Raw genomic sequence first — 23,046 nt, 5'->3', positions numbered from 1 at the left:
ATATACATATCGATAATTACCCAAAACGTGAATGGATTAAATGCTCCAACCAAAAGACACAGGCTCGCTGCATACATACAAAAACAAGACCCATATATATGCTGTCAACAGGAGACCCACTTCAGACCTAGGGACACATTCAGACTGAAAGTGAGGGGATGGAAAAAGATATTCCATGAAAATGGAAATCAAAAGAAAGCTGGAGTAGCAATACTCATATCAGATAAAATAGACTTTAAAATAAAGAATGTTACAAGAGACAAGGAAGGACACTACATAATGATCAGGGGATCAATCCAAGAAGAAGATATAACAATTATAAATATATATGCACCCAACATAGGAGCACCTCAATACATAAGGCAACTGCTAACAGCTCTGAAAGAGGAAATCGAGAGTAACACAATAATAGTGGGAGACATTAACCCCTCACTTACACTAATGTACAGATCATCCAAAATGAAAATAAATAAGGAAATAGAAGCTTTAAATGATACATTAAACAAGATGGATTTAATTGATATTTATAGGACATTCCATCCAAAATCATCAGATTACACTTTCTTCTCAAGTGCACACGGAACATTCTCCAGGATAGATCACATCTTGGGTCACAAATCAAGCCTCAGTAAATTTAAGAAAATGGATATCATATCAAGCATCTTTTCTGACCACAACACTATGACATTAGAAATCAATTACAGGGGAAAAAACGTAAAAAACACAAACACATGGAGGCTAAACAATACGTTACTAAATAACCAAGAGATCACTGAAGAAATCAAAGAGGAAATCAAAAACTACCTAGAGACAAATGACAATGAAAACACGACAATCCAAAACCTATGGGACGCAGAAAAGCAGTTCTAAGAAGGAAGTTTATAGCCATACAAGCCTACCTCAAGAAACAAGAAAAATCTCAAATAAAATATCTAACCTTACGCCTAAAGGAACTGGAGAAAGAAGAACAAACAAAACCCAAAGTTAGTAGAAGGAAAGAAATCATAAAGATCAGAGCAGAAATAAATGAAATAGAAACAAAGATACTACAGGAAAAGAAATTACAGACCAATATCACTGATGAATATAGATGCAAAAATCCTCAACAAAATACTAGCAAACTGAATCCAACAACACATTAAAAGGATCATACACCATGATCAAGTGGGATATATCCCAGGGATGCAAGGATTCTTCAATATATGCAAATCAATCAACGTGATACACCATACTAACAAACTGAAGAATAAAAACCATATGATCGGGCTTCCCTGGTGGCGCAGTGGTTGAGAGTCCGCCTGCTGAAGCAGAGGGCACGGGTTCGTGTCCCGGTCCGGGAGGATCCCACATGCCACAGAGCGGCTGGGCCCGTGAGCCATGGCCGCTGAGCCTGCACATCTGGAGCCTGTGCTCCACAACGGGAGAGGCCACAGCAGCGAGAGTCCCGCGTACCGCAAAAAAAAAAAAAAAAAAAAAAAGAAAAAAAACCCCCATATGATCATCTCAGTAGATGCTGAAAAAGCTTTTGACAAAATTCAACACCCATTTATGATAAAAAATCTCCAGAAAGTGGGCATAGAGGGAACCTACCTCAACATAATAAAGGCCATCTACGACAAACCCACAGCAAACATCATTCTCAATGGTGAAAAACTGAAAGCATTTCCTCTAAGATCAGGAACGAGACAAGGAGGTCCACTCTCACCACTATTATTCAACATGGTTTTGGAAGTCCTAGCCACGGTAATCAGAGAAGAAAAAGAAATAAAAGGAGTACAATTTGGAAAAGAAAAAGATAAAACTGTCACTGTTTGCTGATGACATGATACTATACATACAGAATCCTAAAAATGCCACCAGAAAACTACTAGAGCTAATCAATGAATTTGGGAAAGTTGCAGGATACAAAATTAATGCACAGAAATCTCTTGCATTCCTATACACTAATGATGAAAAATCTGAAAGAGTAATTAAGGAAACTCCCATTTACCATTGCAACAAAAAGAATAATATACCTAGGAATAAATCTACCTACAGAGACAAAAAAAAAAAAAACCTGTATGCAGAAAACTATAAGACATTGATGAAAGAAATTAAAGATGATACCAACAGATGGAGAGATATACCATGTTCTTGGATTGGAAGAATCAATATTGTGAAAATGACTATACTACCCAAAGCAATCTACAGATTCAATGCAATCCCTATCAAATTACCATTTTTTATGGAACTAGAAGAAAAAATTTTTTAAATTTGTATGGAGACACAAAAGACCCCAAATAGCCAAAGCAGTCTTCAGGGAAAAAAATGGAGCTGGAGGAATCAAACTCCCTGACTTCAGAGTATACTGTAAAGCTACAGTAATCAAGACAATATGGTACTGGCACAAAAACAGAAACATAGGTCAATGGAACAAGATAGAAAGCCCAGAGATAAACCCACGCACCTATGGTCAACTAATCTATGACAAAGGAGGCAAGGATGTACAATGGAGAAAAGACAGTCTCTTCAATAAGTGATGCTGGGAAAACTGGACAGCTACATGTAAAAGAATGAAATTAGAACACTCCCTAACATGACACACAAAAATAAACTCAAAATGGATTAGAGACCTAAGTGTAAGACTGGACACTGTAAAACTCTTAGAGGAAAACATAGGAAGAACACTCTTTGACAGAAATCACAGCAAGATCTTTTTTGATCCACCTCCTAGAGTAATGGAAATAAAAACAAAAATAAACAAATGGGACCTAATGAAACTTAAAAGCTTTTCCATGGCAAAGGAAACCATAAACAAGACATAAAGACAACCCTCAGAATGGGAGAAAATATTTGCAAACGAATCAACAGACAAAGGATTAATCTCCAAAATATATAAACAACTCACGCAGTTCAATATTAAAGAAACAAAGAGTCCAATCCAAAAATGGGCAGAAGACCTAAATAGACATTTCTCCAAAGAAGGCATACAGGTGGGCAAGAAACACATGAAAAGCTGCTCAACATCACTAATTATTAGAGAAATGCAAATCAAAACTACAATGAGGTATCACCTCACACCATTTAGAATGGGCATCATCAGAAAATCTACAAACAACAAATGCTGGAGAGGGTGTGGAGAAAAGGGAACACTCTTACACTGTTGGTGGGAATGTAAATTGATACAGCCACTAGGGAGAACAGTATGGTGGTTCCTTAAAAAGCTAAAAATAGAATTACTATATGACCCAGCAATCCGACTACTGGGCATATACCCAGAGAAAACCATAATTCAAAAAGACACATACACCCCAATATTCATTGCAGCACTATTTACGATAGCCAGGTCATGGAAGCAACCTAAATGTCCAGTGACAGACGAATGGATAAAGAAGATGTGGTACATATATACAATGGAATATCACTCAGCCATAAAAAGGAATGAAATTGGGTCATTTGTTGATACGTGGATGGATCTAGAGACTGTCATACAGAGTGAAGTAAGTCAGAAAGAGAAAAACAAATATCGTATATTAACGCATATGTGTGGAACCTAGAAAAACGGTACAGATGAACCGGTTTGCAGGGCAGAAATAGAGACACAGATGTAGAGGACAAATGTATGGACACCAAGGGGGGAAGTGGCGGGGTGGTGGAGTGGTGGTAGTGGGATGAATTGGGAGATTGGGATTGACATGTGTACACTGATGTGTATAAAACTGATGAGTAATAAGAACCTGTTGTATAAAAGAAAAATAAAAGAAAATAAATAAATACAATTTTTAAAAAGGAAAAAATATATTAACCAGCATTATGATGTTGGATATTATTCTTTCATTGGTTCAGTGGGCTGATAAATCATACATCCTTTTACAAATATATGTTTTTATTATTACTTATTTTTACTTAGACACAGATTCTTAAAGTTACAAGTCCCAAATGGTTTTCACTACGTCTTAGTGTGGCTCCCTTTGGTCACATCTAGGAAGAAATTTGGTCTCTCCACTAAGGCTTTTTCCAGGTGGGGGTTCTTTCTTAGGAAGTTTCCTGTATGGTGCTTTTCTCCACATGTGTCCACCTCAGTAAGCGTTCCTCTGCCTTATATTTGTGTTACTGTTTCTGGGTTTGGGAGGGATACTACACAGTCTTGGCCATTTGACTAGCCATTGAAGTTTAAAGAAAAATTTTCCCAAACTCCCTACATCCTCCCTCTTCAGCCTAATCAGCATATCATGTCAACATGGCTATATTCAGGACCTCAACCCAACTCTTGAATAACCAATCCAAATAGGGAGGGGGACAGAAATGAAGGTGGCAGGAAAGGGCAGGACCTGAGACTCTGAAGTTCCAGGTCCTCCTGTAATATCTCCTTCCTGTATGAGATGCTGATACTAAAGCAAGGGAGTAGTTAGTGAAATTGTGGGACCTCTAGCAATTCAGAGAGGAGTCACCTGGGCAGGGATGGACACAAAGCCCTGAAATTCTCCAGCTTAAAGACAACAGCAATGACACACACACACCATAGACACAGAGCAAATAAATGTTCCATAGAGCTGTGCTCTGCTGACTCTGTTACCCCTCATCTTGTCTGATCAATCTGTCACTTTAGTCTTCAGACAACAGTGAAAGCCACGAAAAATATTCTGAAACATCTCCCTGGTTTCTGTACTTACAGAGATTGAGCCAGTCTTTGCAGGGGCAATTAGACAGAGATAAGGTAACAGAGACTTCAGTGACCACACAAACATGGCATATAGTCCTTGCAAAAATAGTTCGGAAAAGTCACTAGACAAATGGATGACTGTATCATTCAACAAACAATACAAGCAATCCCTGGGGGATGGGGACAGTGCAATTCCCAGAGTACAGTATTGTATTCAAAATATCCTGTTTTCAATGAAAATATGCAAATACAAAGGAACAAGAAAATATGGTCCATTCACAGATGGAAAAAAAGAACTTGACAGAAAACATTTTTGAGGAAACCTGGACATTATTTACACCAGACACAGATTTTCAATTGACTGTCTTAAAAATACTCAAAGAGCTGAAAGAGACCATGAAGGGAAATAAAGCAAATCAGGAACAATATATGAAAATGTAGAGAATGTCATAAAGAGGTAGAAATTATAATTCTGGAATTGAAAAGTACAACAACTGAAATGTAAAATTCAAAAGAGAATTTCAAAAGTAGATCTGACCAGGCAGAAGAAAGAAACAATGAACTTGCAGGGAAAATAAAATAACCCAGTATGAGGAGCAGAAAGGAAAAAATAATGAAGAAAAATGAACAGAGCTTAAGGGATCTATGAGACGATCTCAAAAGTATCAACATATGCATTATGGGAGTCATAGAAGGAGAAGAAAGAAGAGTCAGAAAAAACACCTGAAGAAGTAATGGCCAAAAATATCCCAAGTTTGATGAAATACAGGAATATGTGTATCAAAGAAGCTCAACAAACTCCAAGCAGGATAATCTCAAAGAGATCCACATTGAGACACACTACAACCAAACTGTCAAGAGCCAAAAACAAAGAGAAAATCTAGAAAGCAGCGAGAGAGAAGTGACTCATCATGGACAAGTGATTTTCAATGAGATTAATGGTCAATTTCTCATCAGTAACCATAGAGGCAGTGGGATGATATATTTAAAGTGCTGAAAGAAAAAACAAGAAACTGTCAACCAAGAATTCTATATTGGCAAAACTTCCCTTCAAAAATGGAGAAATAAAATGTTCTCAGACAAACAAAAACTTTGGGAATTCATCATTAATTCCTGCCCTGTAGACCCGCCCTACAAGAAATGTTAAAGGGGGGTCCTTCAAGTTGAAACCTAAGGACAAGAGATGGCAACTTGAAGCCAAATGAAGAAAAAAGATCTCTGGTAAAAATAACCACATAGATAATTACAAAAGCTAGTAGTATTGTATTTTGGGCTTGTAACTTCTTTTTGTTTCTTGTAGGATTTAAAAGACAATGCATAAAAAGAAATTATAAACTATGTAATGGACACACATGTAAAAAGATATAATTTGTGTCAATAACAAGATGGAGATGGAGCTGAATAGGGTCAGAGTTAATGTATGTTGTTGAGGCTAAATTGGTATATATTCAAACTATATTGGTATAAATTTAGGGCATTAAATACAGTAACCATTAAGAAAGTAACTTTAAAATATACAGAAATGGAAATGAAGAGGTATTTAAAATAGTACAGTAGAGGGTCTTCCCTGGTGGCGCAGTGGTTGAGAGTCCACCTGCCAATGCAGGGGATGCGGGTTCATGCCCCGGTCCGGGAAGATCCCACATGCCGCAGAGCGGCTGGGCCCGTGAGCCATGGCTGCTGAACCTGCATGTCCAGAGCCTGTGCTCCACAATGGGAGAGGCCACAACAGTGAGAGGCCCACGTACAGCAAAAAAAAAAAAAAAAAAAAAAAAAAAATTACAGTAGAAAAAAAAAGCAATCAAACAAAAAAGAAGGCAATATTGGAGGAATTGAGAAACAGAAAATATATAAAAACCAAATAGCAAAATGGCAGAGGTAAGCCTATCATTATCAGTAATCATTTTAATTTTAAGTGGATTAAACTAACCAATTAAAATATAGAAATTGGAAGAATAAATTTAAAAATATGATTCAAGTCTATGCAGCTTTCAAGAGACTCCCTTTACATACAAAGACAAAAATGTTGGAAATGAAAAAGTAGAAAAAGATATTCTATGCAAATAGCAACCCAGAGGAAACTGGAGTGGTTATATCAATACCAGGTAAAATAGATTTTAAGTGAAAAATTGTTAAAAGAGACAAAGGACATTATATATTGACAAAAGGTCAATTCATTAAGAATACATAACACACCAAACATCAGAACTCCAAAATATATGAAGAAAACATTGAGATAATTGAGGAGAGAAATAGACAGTTTTATAAACATAGTTGGAGACTTCAATACCTTACTTTCAATTGTAGATAGAACGTCTATAAACCATTTAGAACAAACAGACATACAAAACACTCTGACAGCAGTATGCTACATGTACTTCTCAAGTGCATACAAAGAATTCTCTAGGATACACCATAGGTTAGGCCATAAAACATTTCTCAATACATTTTAAAAGATTAAAATAATACAAATTATCTTCTTCAACCACAATGGAATGAAGCTAGAAATTAATAACAGAAGGAAACCTGGAAAATTCACAAACATGGAAATACACGGAAGTTAAACAACACAATCTTAAGTAACCAGTGGGTCTAAGAAAAAGTTGCAAGAGAAATTAGAAAGAACTTTGGGACAAGTGAATATGAAAACACAACATACAAAATGTATAGGATGCAGTAAAAACAATGCTCAGAGGAAAATATATAGCTATAAATGACTACATTAAAGAAAAAGAAAGATTTCTAATCAACAACACAAATTTAAGCCTAACAAAACTAAAAATAGATCAAACAACCCAAACCAGCAAAAGGAAGGAAATAATAAAGATTAGAGCAAAATAATCAAAATAGAAAGCATCAACAAAACCAAAAGTTTGTTCTTTGAAAAGATCAACAAATTTGACAAACTTTTAGCTAGACCAACAACAACAAAAAAAGAAGACTCAAATAAAGAAAATCAGAAATGAAAGAAGGGGACATTACTACCAACCTCAGAGAAATTAAAAGGATTATTAGAGAATGCTATCAACATTTCTACACCAACAAATTAGATAATTAAGATGAAATGAACAAATTCCTGGAAACACAGAAACTACCAAAACTGACTCAAGAAGAAATAAGAAAGCTAACCAGACTTAGGACAAGTAAAGAGATTGAATCAATAAACAAAAACCTGCCAACAAAGAAAATCCCAGGACCAGATTCCTACACCAGTGAATTCCACAAAACATTTAAAGAAGAATTAACACCAATCTTACCCAGACTTGTTCCAAAAAATTAGAGGAGGGAACTCTTCCTAACACATTGTGTAAGGCCAGGATCACCCAGATACCAAGACCAAAGATACCAAAAGAAAAGAAAATTACAGACCAATATCCCTTATGAAAATAGATGCAAAAATCCTCAACAAGATACTATCAAATTGAATTCAACAGCACGCTAAAAGGGTTATACACCATGACCAAGTAGTCAACCCGTGTGGATGGGATGTTCTTCTGGGGTTATGAAAAAGTTTTCAAACTAGAGAGGGCAGGTGGTTGCACACTTGGCATGCACTTAATGCCACTAAATTGTATTTAAAATAGTTAATTGTAGGTTATGTGAGTTTTACCTCAATTTTAATAAAGGGTCACGGCCTTGTATTTAGCATAATCCCCTTATGATTTTTAAAAATGCAGATATACACGAGAAAAAATGTTAGATCACCCTTCAAGGCATTAAAGATGATTATCAATGAGTGATGGGAAATCAGGTATTTTTAATTATTTTCTTTCTGCTTAAATTATTTTTTTAATTTTCCAACAATTTTAGAAATTCATTTCATGTTAAAATTTTTAATAATTAGAGAAGAGAGACTATGGTGATATTGACTAATAGATGTTTAGGAACGTGGGGGAAATGCTTAAGTTGCAGGGTTTAGTGAGGATTATAGAAAATTACATTGCATATGTAATATGATCCCAAGTATTTTATTTTTTTTTTAACATTTTTATTGGAGTATAATTTTTTTACAATGTTGCGTTAGTTTCTGCTGTATAACAAAGTGAATCAACTATATGCATACATATGTCCCCATATCCCCTCCCTCTTGCGTCTCCCTCCCACGTTCTCTATCCCACCCCTCTAGGTGGTCACAAAGCACTGAGCTGATCTCCCTGTGCTATGCAGCTGCATCCCACTAGCTATCTATTTTACATTTGGTAGTGTATATATGTCCATGCCACTCTCTCACTTTGTCACAGCTTACCCGTCCCACTACCTGTGTGCTCAAGTCCATTCTCTACTTCTGCGTCTTTATTCCTGTCCTGCCCCTCGGTTCTTCAGAACAATTTTTCCTTTTTTTTTTAGATTCCATATATATGTGTGTTAGCATACAGTATTCACTTTTCTCTTTCTGACTTATTTAATTCTGTATGACAGACTCTAGGTCCATCCACCTCACTACAAATGACTCAATTTCATTTGTTTTTATAGCTGAGTAATATTCCACTGTATATATGTGCCACATCTTCTTTATCCATTCCTCTGTCGATGGACACTAGGTTGCTTCCGTATCCTGGCTATTGTAAATAGAGCTGCAGTGAACATTGTGGTACATGACTCATTTTGAATTATGATTTTCTCAGGGTATATGGCCAGCAGCGAGATTGTTGGGTTGTATGGTAGTTCTGTTTGTAGTTTTTTAAGGAACAACCATACTGTTCTCCATAGTGGCTGTATCAATTTACATTCCCACCAACAGTGAGAGAGGGTTCCTTTTTCTCTGCATCCACTCCAGCATTTATTGTTTGTAGATTTTTTTTTTTTTTTTTTTTTGCGGTATGCAGGCCTCTCACTGTTGTGGCCTCTCCCGTTGCGGAGCACAGGCTCTGGACGCGCAGGCTCAGTGACCACGGCTCACGGGCCCAGCTGCTCCACGGCATGTGGGATCTTCCCAGACCAGAACACAAACCTGTGTCCCCTGCATCGGCAGGTGGACTCTCAACCACTGCGCCACCAGGGAAGCCCTGTTTGTAGATTTTTTGATGATGGCTATTCTGACTGGTATGAGGTGATACCTCATTGTAGTTTTGATTTGCATTTCTCTAATGATTAGTGATGCTGAGCATCCCTTCATGTGTTTGTTGGCAGTCTGTACCTCTTCTTTCAAGAAATGTCTTTTTAGGTCTTCTGCCCAATTTTGGATTGGGTTGTTTGTTTTTTTTGATATTGAGCTTCATGAGCTGCTTATAAATTTTGGAGATTAATCCTTTGTCAGTTGCTTCATTTGCAAATATTTTTTTCCCATTCTGAGGGTTGTCTTTTCATCTTGTTTATGGTTTCCTTTGCTGTGCAAACGCTTTTAAGTTTCATTAGGTCCCATTTACTTATTTTTGTTTCTATTTCTATTTCTCTAGGAGGTGGGTCAAAAAGGATCTTGCTGTGATTTATGTCATAGAGTGTTCTGCCTATGTTTTCCTCTAAGAATTTGATAGTTTCTGGCCTTACATTTAGGTCTTTAATCCATTTTGAATTTATTTTTGCGTATGGTGTTAGGGAGTGTTCTAATTTCATTCTTTTACATGTAGCTGTCCAGTTTTCCCAGCACCACTTATTGAAGAGGCTGTCTTTTCTCCATTGTATATTCTTGTTTCTTTTATCAAAAATAAGGTGACCATATGTGTGTGGGTTTATCTCGGGGCTTTCTATCCTGTTCCATTGATCTATATTTCTGTTTTTGTGCCACTACCATACTGTCTTGATGACTGTAGCTTTGTAGTATAGTCTGAAGTTCAGGAGCCTGACTCCTTCAGGCCTGTTTTTCTTTCTTAAGAGTGCTTAGGCTACTTGGGGTCTTTTGTGTTTCCATACAAATTGCGAACTTTTCTGTTCTAGTTCTGTGGGAAATGCCATTGGTAGTTTGATAGGGATTGCATTGAATCTGTAGATTGCTTTGGATAGTATAATCATTTTCACAATGTTGATCCTTCCAATCCAAAAACATGGTATATCTCTCCATCTGTTTGTATCCTCTTTAATTTCTTTCATCAGTGTCTTATAGTTTTCTGCATGCAGGTCTTTTGTCTCCTTAGGTAAGTTTATTCCTAGGTATTTTGTTCTTTTTGTTGCAATGGTAAATGGGAATGTTTCCTAAATTTCCCTTTCAGATTTTCCATCATTAGTATATAGGAATGCAAGAGATTTCTGTGCATTAATTTGTATCCTGCTACTTTACGAACTTCATTGATTAGCTCTAGTAGTTTTCTGGTAGCGTCTTTAGGATTTCCTATGTATAGTATCATGTCATCTGCAAACAGTGACAGCTTTGCTTCTTTTCTGATTTGGATTCCCTTAATTTCATTTTCTTCTCTGATTGCTGCGGTTAAATCTTCCAAAATATGTTGAATAATAGTGGTGAGAGTGGACATCCTTGTCTTGTTCCCAATCTTAGAGGAAATGGTTTCAGTTTTTCACCATTGAGAATGATGTTGGCTGTGGGTTTGTCATATATGACCTTTATTATGTTGAGGTAAGTTCACTCTGTGTCTACTTTCTGGAGGGTTTTAATCATAAATTGGTGTGGAATTTTGTCGAAAGCTTTTTCTGTATCTATTGAGATGATCATATGGTTTTTCTCCTTCAATTTGTTAACATGGTTTATCACATTGATTGATTTGCGTATATTGAAGAATCCTTGCATTCCTGGGATAAACCTCACTTGTTTACGGTGTATGATCCTTTTAACGTGTTGTTGGATTCTGTTTGCTAGTATTTTGTTGAGGATCTTTGCATCTATATTCATCCGTGATATTGGCTGTAGCTTTCTTTCTCTGTGACATCTTTGTCTGGTTTTGGTATCAGGGTGATGGTGGCCTCATAGAATGAGTTTGGGAGTGTTCCTTCCTCTGCAACTTTTTGGAAGAGTTTGAGAAGGATGGGTGTTAACCCTTCTCTAAATGTTTGATAGAATTCACCTGTGAAGCCATCTGGTCCTGGGCTTTTGTTTGTTGGAAGATTTTTAATGGCAGTTTCAATTTCAGTGCTTGTGATTGGTCTGTTTATAGTTTCTATTTCTTCCTGATTCTGTCTTGGAAGGTTCTGCTTTTCTAAGAATTTGTCCATTTCTTCCAGATTGTCCATTTTATTAGCATGTAGTTGCCTGTAGTAATCTCTCATGATCCTATGTATTTCTGCAGTGTCCGTTGTTACTTCTCCTTTATCATTTCTAATTTTATTGATTTGAGTCTTCTCCCTCTTTTTCTTGATGAGTCTGGCTAATGCTTTATCAATTTTGTTTATCGTCTCAAAGAACCAGTTTTTAGTTTTATTGATCTTTGCTATTGTTTACTTCATTTCTTTTTCATTTATTTCTAATCTGATCTTTATGATTTCTTTCCTTCTGCTAACTGCGGGGTTTTTTTGTTCTTTCTCTAATTGCTTTAGGTGTAAGTTTAGGTTGCTTATTTGAGCTGTTTCTTGTTTCTTGAGGTAGGATAATATTGCTATAAACTTCCCTCTTAGAATCGCTTTTGCTGCATCCTATAGGTTTTGAGTTGTCCTGTTTTCATTGTCATTTGTTTCTAGGTATTTTTTTATTTCCTCTTTGATTTCTTCAGTGATCTCTTGGTTATTTAGTAGTGTATTGTTTAGCCTCCATGTGTCTGTATTTTTTTCCAGATTTTTTCCTGTAATTGATATCTAGTCTCAAAGCACTGTGGTTGGAAAAGATACTTGATATGATTTCAATTTTCTTAAATTTACCAAGGCTTGATTTCTGACCCAAGATATGATCTGTCCTGGAGAATGTTGCATGAGCACTTCAGAAGAAAGTATATTCTGTTGTTTTTGGATTGAATGCCCTGTAAATATCAATTAAGGCCATCTTGTTTAATGTATCACTTAAAGCTTGCATTTCCTTATTTATTTTCATTTTGGATGATCTGTCCATGGGTGAAAGTGGGGTGTTAAAGTCCCCTACTATGATTGTATTACTGTCAATTTCCCCTTATATGGCTGTTAGCACTTGCCTTATGTTTTCAGGTGCTCCTGTGTTGGGTGCATAAAAATTTACAATTGCTATATCTTCTTCTTGGATTGATCCCTTGATCATTATGTAGTGTCCTTCTTTGTCTCTTGTAATAGTCTTTATTTTAAAGTCTATTTTGTCTGATAGGAGAATTGCTACTCCAGCTTTCTCTTGATTTCCATTTGTATGGAATATCTTTTTCCATCCCCTCACTTTCAGTCTGTATGTGTCCCTAGGTCTGAAGCGGGTCTCTTGTAGACAGCATATATACGGGTCTTGTTTTTGTATCCATTCAGCCAGTCTATGTGCGTGGGCTTTCTGTAGTTGTGACGAGCTGGGGCTACTCTTCATTGTGGTGCGTCGGCTTCTCATTGCGGTGGGTTCTCTGTTGCGGAGCACGGGCTCTAGGCACATGGGCTTCAGTAGTTGCATCATATGGGCTCAGGATTTGTGGCTCGCAGGCTGTACAGCGCAGGCTCAGTAGTTGTGACGCACGGGCTTAGTTGCTCCGCATCATGTGGGATCTTCCCAGACCAGGGCTTGAACCCGTGTCCCCTGCATTGGCAGGCAGATTCTTAATCACTGCGCCACCATGGAAGTACCTCAAATTTTCTTAATAACATATACTACCACTAAAATAAAAAAACTAATTTTATTTTTAAAATTTCTACCACTGGGCAAGCTATGTTCAAAACAGTAGAGGCTTAATAAATGTATTTGTTTTCATAAGGAGGATATTTACCCTGGAATTATGTCTTTTGATGCATAATATTCCTCATAGAAAAATTGTAAAGTACAGAAATGTAAAGATGGAACCTTAAATCACCAGAGTCTAATCACTGAGAGATTCTTTGTTGTTCTTGAACAGAACTGGGCTTGGGCTATTTAGAAAGAATGGTCCTTCATTTCCATTTTAGCAAGATCATTAGCAGAGTTTGTTCAGCCAATGTCATCCTATAATGTGCCAGGCCTGCTGTACCAGAAGTGTGGCTTTCTGCACACAGCACAGAGAATACTAAAAGGACAATTATTGGTCTTTGGTCAGCCAGCATGCTTTCCCACTTCACATGGTATAGGCAACTTAGTAATTTGAACTTCCTTTGGCGAACCAGCATTTTCTCTGTCTCAGTTCATGTGGTTTGGGTGAAACTGACCCCAGCCTCTCCAAAGTAAGAATGACCTAGGCTTAAATCATCCCTGGATTCAATTTCTAGGGTCAGAGTGTTTCATGAATTTAGGCCAATAAATGTCAAGTGCAGAACGTTTATTTCCAAACATTAACAAGAGAGATGGACGCTATCACTCTGAGCATTTGTAATTAAAAAAAATAAAAGATGTTAAAAGTCCTCTAGAAAGGAAGTTAAGGTGATGAATGGGTGCCTATTTAGATTTAGTACATGGTGGCCATGCTCTGTTATTGTCCCGTGCGTCCCTCACGAAGCCCTTCCCGAGTTGCAATCTGGTCACAGATGTTTCTTTCTCTTCCACCAGACAGTCAGCTCTCTAAGGGAAGGAGACACATGTGCAGTATGTTTGGTCATAGCATAGAGAAGAGCCTAAACTCACATCAGCTAAAGAAATCATCCCGTGGACTCAGCAGCATGGAAATGAGGCCTTGGTGGTTCAACCACTGATGACTCAGGTTTCTGGGCTCCAGGACCTCTACTGGGCGATACCACATCCTACAGTCCCCTCCCTGTATTCTCGGGTTCCTGCTCTAGGCTGGAACAAGTGGTCTGCTCTGAGTCATCATCTGTGGGTACCCATGTGGTCACTACATGTTTCTCACACAACCACCCAGAGAACGTCGTCAGGTAGACGGAGTGGGGGCGAGGCAGCTTCCATAGAAAGCCTTCTAGGATGAAGCACCACGAAACCAGAGGGGAACAAGAGGTCACTGAGCCCACTTGCACCTCCTTCCTCTCCTGGGGGTGCTAAAAAGAGAGCAAGGAGGAAACACCAGCAGCTCCGACCTGGGCAGCCTTCCTGGGAAGATGCAGCCACTCCTGTACCTGCTCCTGTTGGCCTTTTCACTGTCCCCCAGGGCAAAGGCAGGTGAGTGACCATCCCCACCCTCAGAGGCCCAACCTCTTACCCCAGTTGGCACCGATCACCTGCCCCTTCTGCACACCCCTGATCCCTCTATGCACTGGGAACATTCTGAACACCAGCTCCCGTCCCACCTCATACCCCCAAGTATGATGCTGGATACGCCTCCAGCAGGAGCGACAGAGCAAAGGTTGCTCTCCAGAAAAGCCAGTGGGTACTATCCCCTCCTCCAGCCCTACATTTGCTGTGTGGAAAGTCGAACTTTCCTAGAAATGATGGCAGAGGGTCGGAAAACTGGAAAAGAGAAAATAATCAATTCCCCTGAAGAGGGCAGAGTGGGCTTGGCTTCTGCGTCTAGGATGAGACAGGTGCTCCCTCAGCAACTGCTCAGCAGACCTCGGAGTTCCCTTTGCTCAGTCCCCAGGCTCCTCAGTCCCTTTCCCCACCTCTGCTTTCCTTTTCTTTTTTTTTTTTTAACATCTTTATTGGAGTATAATTGCTTTACAATGGTGTGTTAGTTTCTGCTTTATAACAAAGTGAATCAGTTATACATATACATATGTTCCCATATCTCTTCCCTCTTGCGTCTCCCTCCCTCCTACCCTCCCTATCCCACCCCTCTAGGTGGTCACAAAGCACGGAGCTGATCTCCCTGTGCTATGCGGCTGCTTCCCACTAGCTATCTATTTTACGTTTGGTAGTGTATATATGTCCATGTCACTCTCTCACTTTGTCACAGCTTACCCTTCCCCCTCCCTGTGTCCTCAAGTCCATCCTCTAGTAGGTCTGTGTCTTTATTCCCATCTTACCCCTAGGTTCTTCATGACCTTTTTTTTTTTTTCTTAGATTCCATACATATGTGGTAGCACACGGTATTTTTTTTTCTCTTTCTGACTTACTTCACTCTGTATGACAGACTCTAGGTCCATCCACCTCACTACAAATAACTCAATTTCATTTCCTTTTATGGCTGAGTAATATTCCATTGTATATATGTGCCACATCTTCTTTATCCATTCATCTGTTGATGGACACTTAGGTTGCTTCCATGTCCTGGCTATTGTAAATAGTGCTGCAATGAACATTTTGGTACATGACTCTTTTTTTTTTTTTTTTTTTTGCGGTATGCCGGCCTCTCACTGTTGTGGCTTCTCCCATTGCAGAGCACAGGCTCCAGACATGCAGGCTCAGCGGTCATGGCTCACGGGCCCAGCCACTCCATGGCATGTGGGATTTTCCCGGACCAGGGCACGAACCCGTGTCCCCTGCATCAGCAGGTGGACTCTCAACCACTGTGCCACCAGAGAAGCCCCATGACTCTTTTTGAATTATGGTTTGCTCAGGGTATATGCCCAGTAGTGGGATTGCTGGGTCGTATGGTAGTTCTATTTGTAGTTTTTTAAGGAACCTCCATACTGTTCTCCATAGTGGCTGTATCAATTTACATTCCCACCAACAGTGCAAGAGGGTTCCCTTTTCTCCACACCCTCTCCAGCATTTATTGTTTTTAGATTTTTTGATGATGGCCATTCTGACCGGTGTGAGATGATATCTCATTGTAGTTTTGATTTGCATTTCTCTAATAATTAATGATGTTGAGCATTCTTTCACATGTTTGTTGACAATCTGTATATTTTCTTTGGAGAAATGTCTATTTAGGTCTTCTGCCAATTTTTGGATTGGGTTGTTTGTCGTTTTGTTATTGAGCTGCATGAGCTGCTTATAAATTTTGGAGATTAATCCTTTGTCAGTTGCTTCATTTGCAAATATTTTCTCCCACTCTGAGGGTTGTCTTTTTTTTTTTTTTTTTTTTAAACATCTTTATTGGGGTATAATTGCTTTACAATGGTGTGTTAGTTTCTGATTTACAACAAAGTGAATCAGCTATACATATACATATGTTCCCATATGTCTTCCCTCTTGCGTCTCCCTCCCTCCCACTCTCCCCATCCCACCCTTCCAGGCTGTCACAAAGCACCGAGCTAATATCCCTGTGCCTTGCGGCTGCTTCCCCCCAGCTATCTACCTTACTACGTTTGTTAGTGTGTATATGTCCATGACTCTCTCTCGCCCTGTCAAAACTCACCCTTCCCCCTCCCCATATCCTTAAGTCCGTTCTCCAGTAGGTCTGCGTCTTTATTCCTATCTTACCCCTAGGTTCTTCATGACATTTTTTTCCCTTAAATTCCATATATATGTGTTAGCATACGGTATTTGTCTTTTTCTTTCTGACTTACTTCACTCTGTATGACAGATTCTAGGTCTATCCATCTCATTACAAATAGCTCAATTTCATTTCTTTTTAAGGCTGAGTAATATTCCATTGTGTATATGTGCCACATCTTCTTTATCCATTCATCCGATGATGGGCGCTTAGGTTGTTTCCATGTCCTGACTATTGTAAATAGAGCTGCAATGAACATTTTGGTACATGACTCTCTTTGAATTTTGGTTTTCTCAGGGTATATGCCAAGTAGTGGGATTGCTGGGTCATATGGTAATTCTATTTGTAGTTTTTTAAGGAACCTCCATACTGTTCTCCACAGTGGCTGAACCAATTCACATTCCCACCAGCAGTGCAAGAGTGTCCCCTTTTCTCCACACCCTCTCCAGCATTTATTGTTTCTTGATTTTTTTATGATGGCCATTCTGACTGGTGTGAGATGATATCTCATTGTAGTTTTGATTTGCATTTCTCTAATGATTAATGATGTTGAGCATTCTTTCATGTGTTTGTTGGCATTCTGTATATCTTCTTTGGAGAAATGTCTATTTAGGTCTTCTGCCCATTTTTGGATGGGGTTGTTTGTATTTTTGTTATTGAGCTGCATGAGCTGCTTGTAAATTCTGGAGATTAATCCTTTGTCAGTTGCTTCATTTGCAAATGTTTTCTCCCATTCTGAGGGTTGTCTTTTGGTCTTGGTTATGGTTTCCTTTGCTGTGCAAAAGCTTTGAAGTTTCATTAGGTCCCATTTGTTTATTTTTGTTTTTATTTCCATTACTCTAGGAGGTGGGTCAGAAAGGATCTTGCTGTGATTTATGTCATAGAGTGTTCTTCCTATGTTTTCTTCTAAGAGTTTGATAGTTTCTGGCCTTACATTTAGGTCTTTAATCCATTTTGAGCTTATTTTTGTGTATGGTGTTAGGGAGTGATCTAATCTCATACTTTTACATGTACCTGTCCAGTTTTCCCAGCACCATTTATTGAAGAGGCTGTCCTTTCTCCACTGTACATTCCTGCCTCCTTTATCAAAGATAAGGTGTCCATATGTGCGTGGGTTTATCTCTGGGCTTTCTATCCTGTTCCACTGATCTATCTTTCTGTTTTTGTGCCAGTACCATACTGTCTTGATTACTGTTGCTTTGTAATATAGTCTGAAGTCAGGGAGCCTTATTCCTCCAGCTCCTTTTTTCGTTCTCAAGATTGCTTTGGCTATTCGGGGTCTTTTGTGTTTCCATACAAATTGTGAAATTTTTTGTTCTAGTTCTGTGAAAAATGCCAGTGGTAGTTTGATAGGGATTGCATTGAATCTGTGAGGGTTGTCTTTTGGTCTTGTTTATGGTTTCCTTTGCTGTGCAGAAGCTTTGAAGTTTCATTAGGTCTCATTTGTTTATTTTTGTTTTTATTTCCATTTCTCTAGGAGGTGGGTCAAAAAGGATCTTACTGCGATTTATGTCGTAGAGTGTTCTGCCGATGTTTTCCTCTAAGAGTTTGATCGTTTCTGGCCTTACATTTAGGTCTTTAATCTGCTTTTCTTCCTAAGCCATTTCTGGCTCCCCTCTTTCAAGGATGAAGCCACTGTTGGGCAGACCGGAACTTCTCTCCTTTCCAGAATCCCACCAGCATTGGCCCTACCAACAACCCTCTTCCAGAGGCCAATTTTGTGTGTGTGTTGGTGGGGGGTGAACAGGGGTGTGGTCATTCCTTCATGTAGCCAACAAATACTTATTGGGCACTTACCGTATGTCAGGCCCTGGGAAATAGGCTATGATGACATCTAGATCCCTACTCTAAAGCCCTGAGCACTGGAAAGCTAGGCTATCCTAGACATCACGGGATGACAGGGCCCTTAGAAACTCATTAAGACAAAGCATAGTCGGGAGAGGAATGTTCAGAAGCCTCTAGGACTTTGCTGTACCTAAGACAGGTATGCTCACCTCCAACTATGTGTGGAAGACAGTTTCACAGACCCAGACTGCTGCTCTTCCCTTTTCTAGAAGAGGATGTTGAGGCCCCTCACACCGCCAACCTCAGGCCAGGCTGGACCAGCAGTGCCCAGCAGTTCTGAGCATCAAGCCGATGCCTACCAGGTGCAGTCAGTGGTTGCACACAAGCAGAACAGTCTTTTCCTTCAGGGGAGATCATCGGGGGCCATGAGGCCAAGCCCCACTCCCGCCCCTACATGGCATTTCTTCAGATCTGGGACCAGGATGATCAAAAAAGGTGCGGTGGGTTCCTGATTCGAGAGGACTTTGTGTTGACAGCCGCTCACTGCTGGGGAAGGTGAGGAGCCGGAAGTAGCCCGCACCCTCCTGAAAACCCCTGACAGGGAGCCCTGCCTTTTTCTCTGGAAGCAACCAGCCTCCTAGGAACACATGAGCTGGGAGGGCTCCTGAGAGGGTGAGAAAGAGGGCAGCGGGGAGGGGCACGTCAGTGTCAGAGGCATTGCTGAAGTAAGAGAGACTAGAGATAGGGCATGCCTTGGGATCAGAAGGCAAACTAATGCAATTTCACATGTTTTCCTGGGGCTGACACTTGGGAACCACTGTGCCCTTACCAATGGCTCCAGAATCCGACCTTGGCTGCCAAGAAACAGAGGGCACAGACAGTTCAGCCCCCGGGGCCCTCCTGTTGCCTGCATTTCCCCTCAGCTGCAGCCTGGCCCTGGTGTCACCTGCCCTTCGGCTCCTGGGCTGTATCTCCTGTGACTCCACTTCCTGCTTTGCTGTCTGTGCAGCTCAGTCAACGTCACCCTGGGGGCCCACAACATCAAGGATCGGGAGAGGACCCAGCAGGTCATCCGGGTGAGAAGAGCCATCCCCCACCCAGGCTATAATGAAAAGAACTACTCCAATGACATCATGTTACTAAAGGTAAACCTCCTTGCTTCTCCTGCCCTCCTGGAAACAGATCATTTCCCCTCCCACTGCCACGCATCCCTTTCCTCCCTCCCATCTGGCTGCCTGACCAGTCCCTGTGGCTCAGGTGAGAGGGAAGACACTGCAGCATCATTGCCATGTCCAGGCCCGGGGACCACTGGCTGAGCTGGACTCTCTTGCCTCTTCCCATCAGCTGGAGAGAAAGGCCAAGCAGACTGCAGCCGTGAGACCCCTCAGCCTGCCCAGGGGCAAGGCCCGGGTGAAGCCAGGACGGGTGTGCAGTGTAGCTGGCTGGGGGCAGGTCGCTATGGGCACGTACTCAGACACACTGCAGGAGGTAAAGCTGACCGTACAGAAGGATCAAAAGTGTGAATCCTACTTACACAATTATTACAACAATGCCATTCAGCTGTGTGTGGGGGACCCAAAGGAAAACAAAGCTTCCTTTAAGGTGAGAATGACCACCTACCTTGCCTGGCTCTGGGGAGACACGTGTTTGTAGAAGATCTGGGACCAGGGGACCCAAGCAGTGTGGGAACTGCCCCACCCTCTAAGCTGGGACCTTTCTCTCCAGGAAGAGAAGGGGGAACAGCCAGAGCTGGGAGTGCCTAGGGCCCCTGCAAGTCTACAAAAGACCTGTGGGGAATCTAAACCTGGTGCTCCTTCAAAGCGGGAATTTGCAACACACTGAGGCACAGGTGTTAGAAAACTGGGCTTCCTGAGTGTGGTAGTTAAAACCAGGTGCCTCCTCAGCACTGGAACCCACCTGGCTTAATGAGCTCATCCTCCCTGATAAGTGTCAGCCCACCAACCTGCTTCCATGTCCTTGAACAGCAGCTTGGAGCCCACAGTCCCACAGCGTCTTGATAGAGAAAGGATCTGAGACCTGGGGGAGGAGAGGGTGCTGTCCCCTGGTGAAGTGAAGCAGTGACAATGTCCAGGGTCAGGGCTTGGCAGCCGAGGGGACCACGGGGGCCTGCCCTGCCCTCTGACCTCCTACCTGGAGGCCATGCAAGGTGGCCTCCCCCGAGAGGGGGCTTGGGACGGCAGGGAGGCAGGACCAGGAGGAGACCTGGCTCAGTGCTTCCCCTTCCCTGTCCTCAGGGGGACTCCGGGGGCCCTCTGGTGTGTAACAATGTGGCCCAGGGCATTGTCTCCTACGGACAAAAAAATGGGTCACCTCCACGGGCCTGCACCAAAGTCTCAAGTTTCCTGCCCTGGATAAAGAAAACCATGAAAAGCCTCTGACTGCGGAACAAGACCTTCTTCCCTGGAGCTGATCCAGAATTACACTGGGGGGCTGGGGGTATCAGCAGCTGAATAAATGTCTCTCAGCTGAGCAGGAAGGGCTGGCTTCTCGTTTACTCATTGACCTTTCTTCATAGGCACCCACTCTATGTTTCGAAAGCCAACGACAAAATTTTTCAGTTTTCTGCTTCTACCTCTTCTCCCTCCCACCATCTCTTCCCATAAACCCCAAGCAAAGCTGTTACCCAGGTCCTGCATACCCACATCTGTCTTTCAGGGCCTGCCCTCCTTCCAGGGCTGAAGCTGAGCACCATCAGGAGAAAACATGAACCTCTCTGGTCCTGGGGCTCAGGGTGAGCTTCTTGGCTCCTGGCCCTGTGTTACATGGCAGAGAGGAGGGGATCACACCATGGGTCCTGGACACCAAGCAGGCACAGCCTGGGGCTGCAGCTCCAGGACAGAGCCCCACCACTGGGGAGGGGAGGCGCCTTCCTGAGCAGACGTTTCTCTCCCACAGCCAGGGAGGCCGGCGCAGAGCAGGGGTGGGTCTCGTGAGAAGCTCCTCATTCTCACCTAGGCTGAGTGTCCTCCCAGCCCTCCTCGGAGCTCACGGACCAGCTCTGCCTCCAGTCCCCAGGCTGCCTCTTGTCCATCCCTGCTCACCACCATGAGTTCTCAGAGTCCACCGACTCCTGTCCCCTCCAGACCACACTGATCTGAGCTGACCCCTTCCTCATATCCTTCCCACCCAGGACACCCTGAGCACCCTAGGGTTCCAGCAGGGCATCACCACTGAGATGCCAACCCAGCTCATGCCCTGGCAGAGAGGGGTATCAGAGGGACCAGGCCTGTGCTGGCACCAGGCAGGGCCCATGAGGGATGTCTCTCCAGAACCCTTGGCCCCATCTCTCTCCTGGTCAGGGCCAGCTCAATTTCCACATGCAGCCCAATGCCCGCCATGTGTTCAGGGTCCACTGGCCACATGGTCACTCAGTAGCCTGAGTCCCTTTCAGCCTGTCCCTTTAGTCACCGCTGGCCTCTAGGCTGAGATTCCCTGCTGGTCACCTGGGAACTTTTGAGTTAGAAAGGACTCCTGTCTTTAGCAGGACTGAAAAGCACAATGTTTTTCATCAATCAACACACGCACTGATTGAGCACCTACTAAGTGCCAGACATTGGGGTTGTACGGCGGACATAAGATAGGTGTAACAGTGAGGAGCCAAATCTGACTACATGTTGGATCTGTTTCTTTTACTTTAACCTTTGCTTTCCGTTGCTTTTGTTCGCTAAAAGGATACTGTCTATACACAATGGCCTGCCTCGGGGAACCCTGCCTCTCTGCCTGAATGTTAAACGAAAGTGCCTTTGTTTAGGGAAACATCCTGACCCCGTCAGGATGTTTGCAAGAAAGAAGATGGCTGGCTTCTTTGGATGGCTGCAAGAAAGAAGAAATTGGACTTCCCTGGCGGCACAGTGGTTAAGAATCCGCCTGCCAATGCAGGAGACATGGGTTCGAGCCCTGGTCCAGGAAGATCCCACATGCCACGGAGCAACTAAGCCCGTGCACCACAACTACTGAGCCTGCACTCTAGAGCCTGCAAGCCACAACTACTGAGCCCACGTGCCACAACTACTGAATCCCGTGCACCTAGAGCCCATGCTCCACAACAAGAGAAGCCACCGCAATGAGAAGCCCGTGCACCACAACGAAGAGTAGCCCCTGTTCGCCGCAACTAGAGAAAGCCTGCGCGCAGCAACGAAGACCCAAGGCAGCCAAAAACGAACGAATGAATGAAAATAAATAAATAATAAATTTATTTTTAAAAAAAAGAAAGAAGAAATTATCACATCCCCTCCCCAAGGGAAGAAATTAGCACATCCCCTCCCGAAGGCTGGCCATTCCAGGGGACAGTTGCCAATCTTATGGCCTTTTTACCTTACTTCCTCATCTCCTCTCCCATCTCTCTTCTGTCAAAGAAATTGGCATCCAAACCAAGACAAG

The 23,046-nt window shown here is 41.7% G+C and overlaps 1 protein-coding gene across 3 annotated transcripts; it reads left to right on the top strand.

Moving 5' to 3' along the window:
* The first annotated feature begins 14,430 nt into the window (after positions 1-14,430).
* On the top strand, positions 14,431-21,142 carry LOC116749064 (granzyme B-like). 3 transcript variants are annotated; one of them, XM_032623013.1, is made up of 5 exons: positions 14,432-14,702; positions 19,053-19,140; positions 19,655-19,790; positions 19,990-20,247; positions 20,901-21,142. In XM_032623013.1, the coding sequence occupies exons 1-5, from the start codon at positions 14,642-14,644 to the stop codon at positions 21,042-21,044; spliced, it is 687 nt and encodes a 228-aa protein (XP_032478904.1). In that variant the 5' UTR covers positions 14,432-14,641; the 3' UTR covers positions 21,045-21,142. The 3 variants fall into 3 exon arrangements, with proteins under 3 accessions (XP_032478905.1, XP_032478904.1, XP_032478903.1); XM_032623012.1 differs by having other exon boundaries at positions 14,433-14,702; positions 19,053-19,200; XM_032623014.1 differs by lacking the exon at positions 19,990-20,247 and having other exon boundaries at positions 14,431-14,702; positions 19,053-19,200.
* The last annotated feature ends 1,904 nt before the right edge of the window (positions 21,143-23,046 follow it).

The sequence above is a fragment of the Phocoena sinus genome, chromosome 2 (genome assembly GCF_008692025.1).
Source record: "Phocoena sinus isolate mPhoSin1 chromosome 2, mPhoSin1.pri, whole genome shotgun sequence".
Classification (NCBI taxonomy): domain Eukaryota; kingdom Metazoa; phylum Chordata; class Mammalia; order Artiodactyla; family Phocoenidae; genus Phocoena; species Phocoena sinus.
Note: the sequence above shows the minus strand (reverse complement) of the source record. Positions and strands in the feature narration are given on the sequence as shown.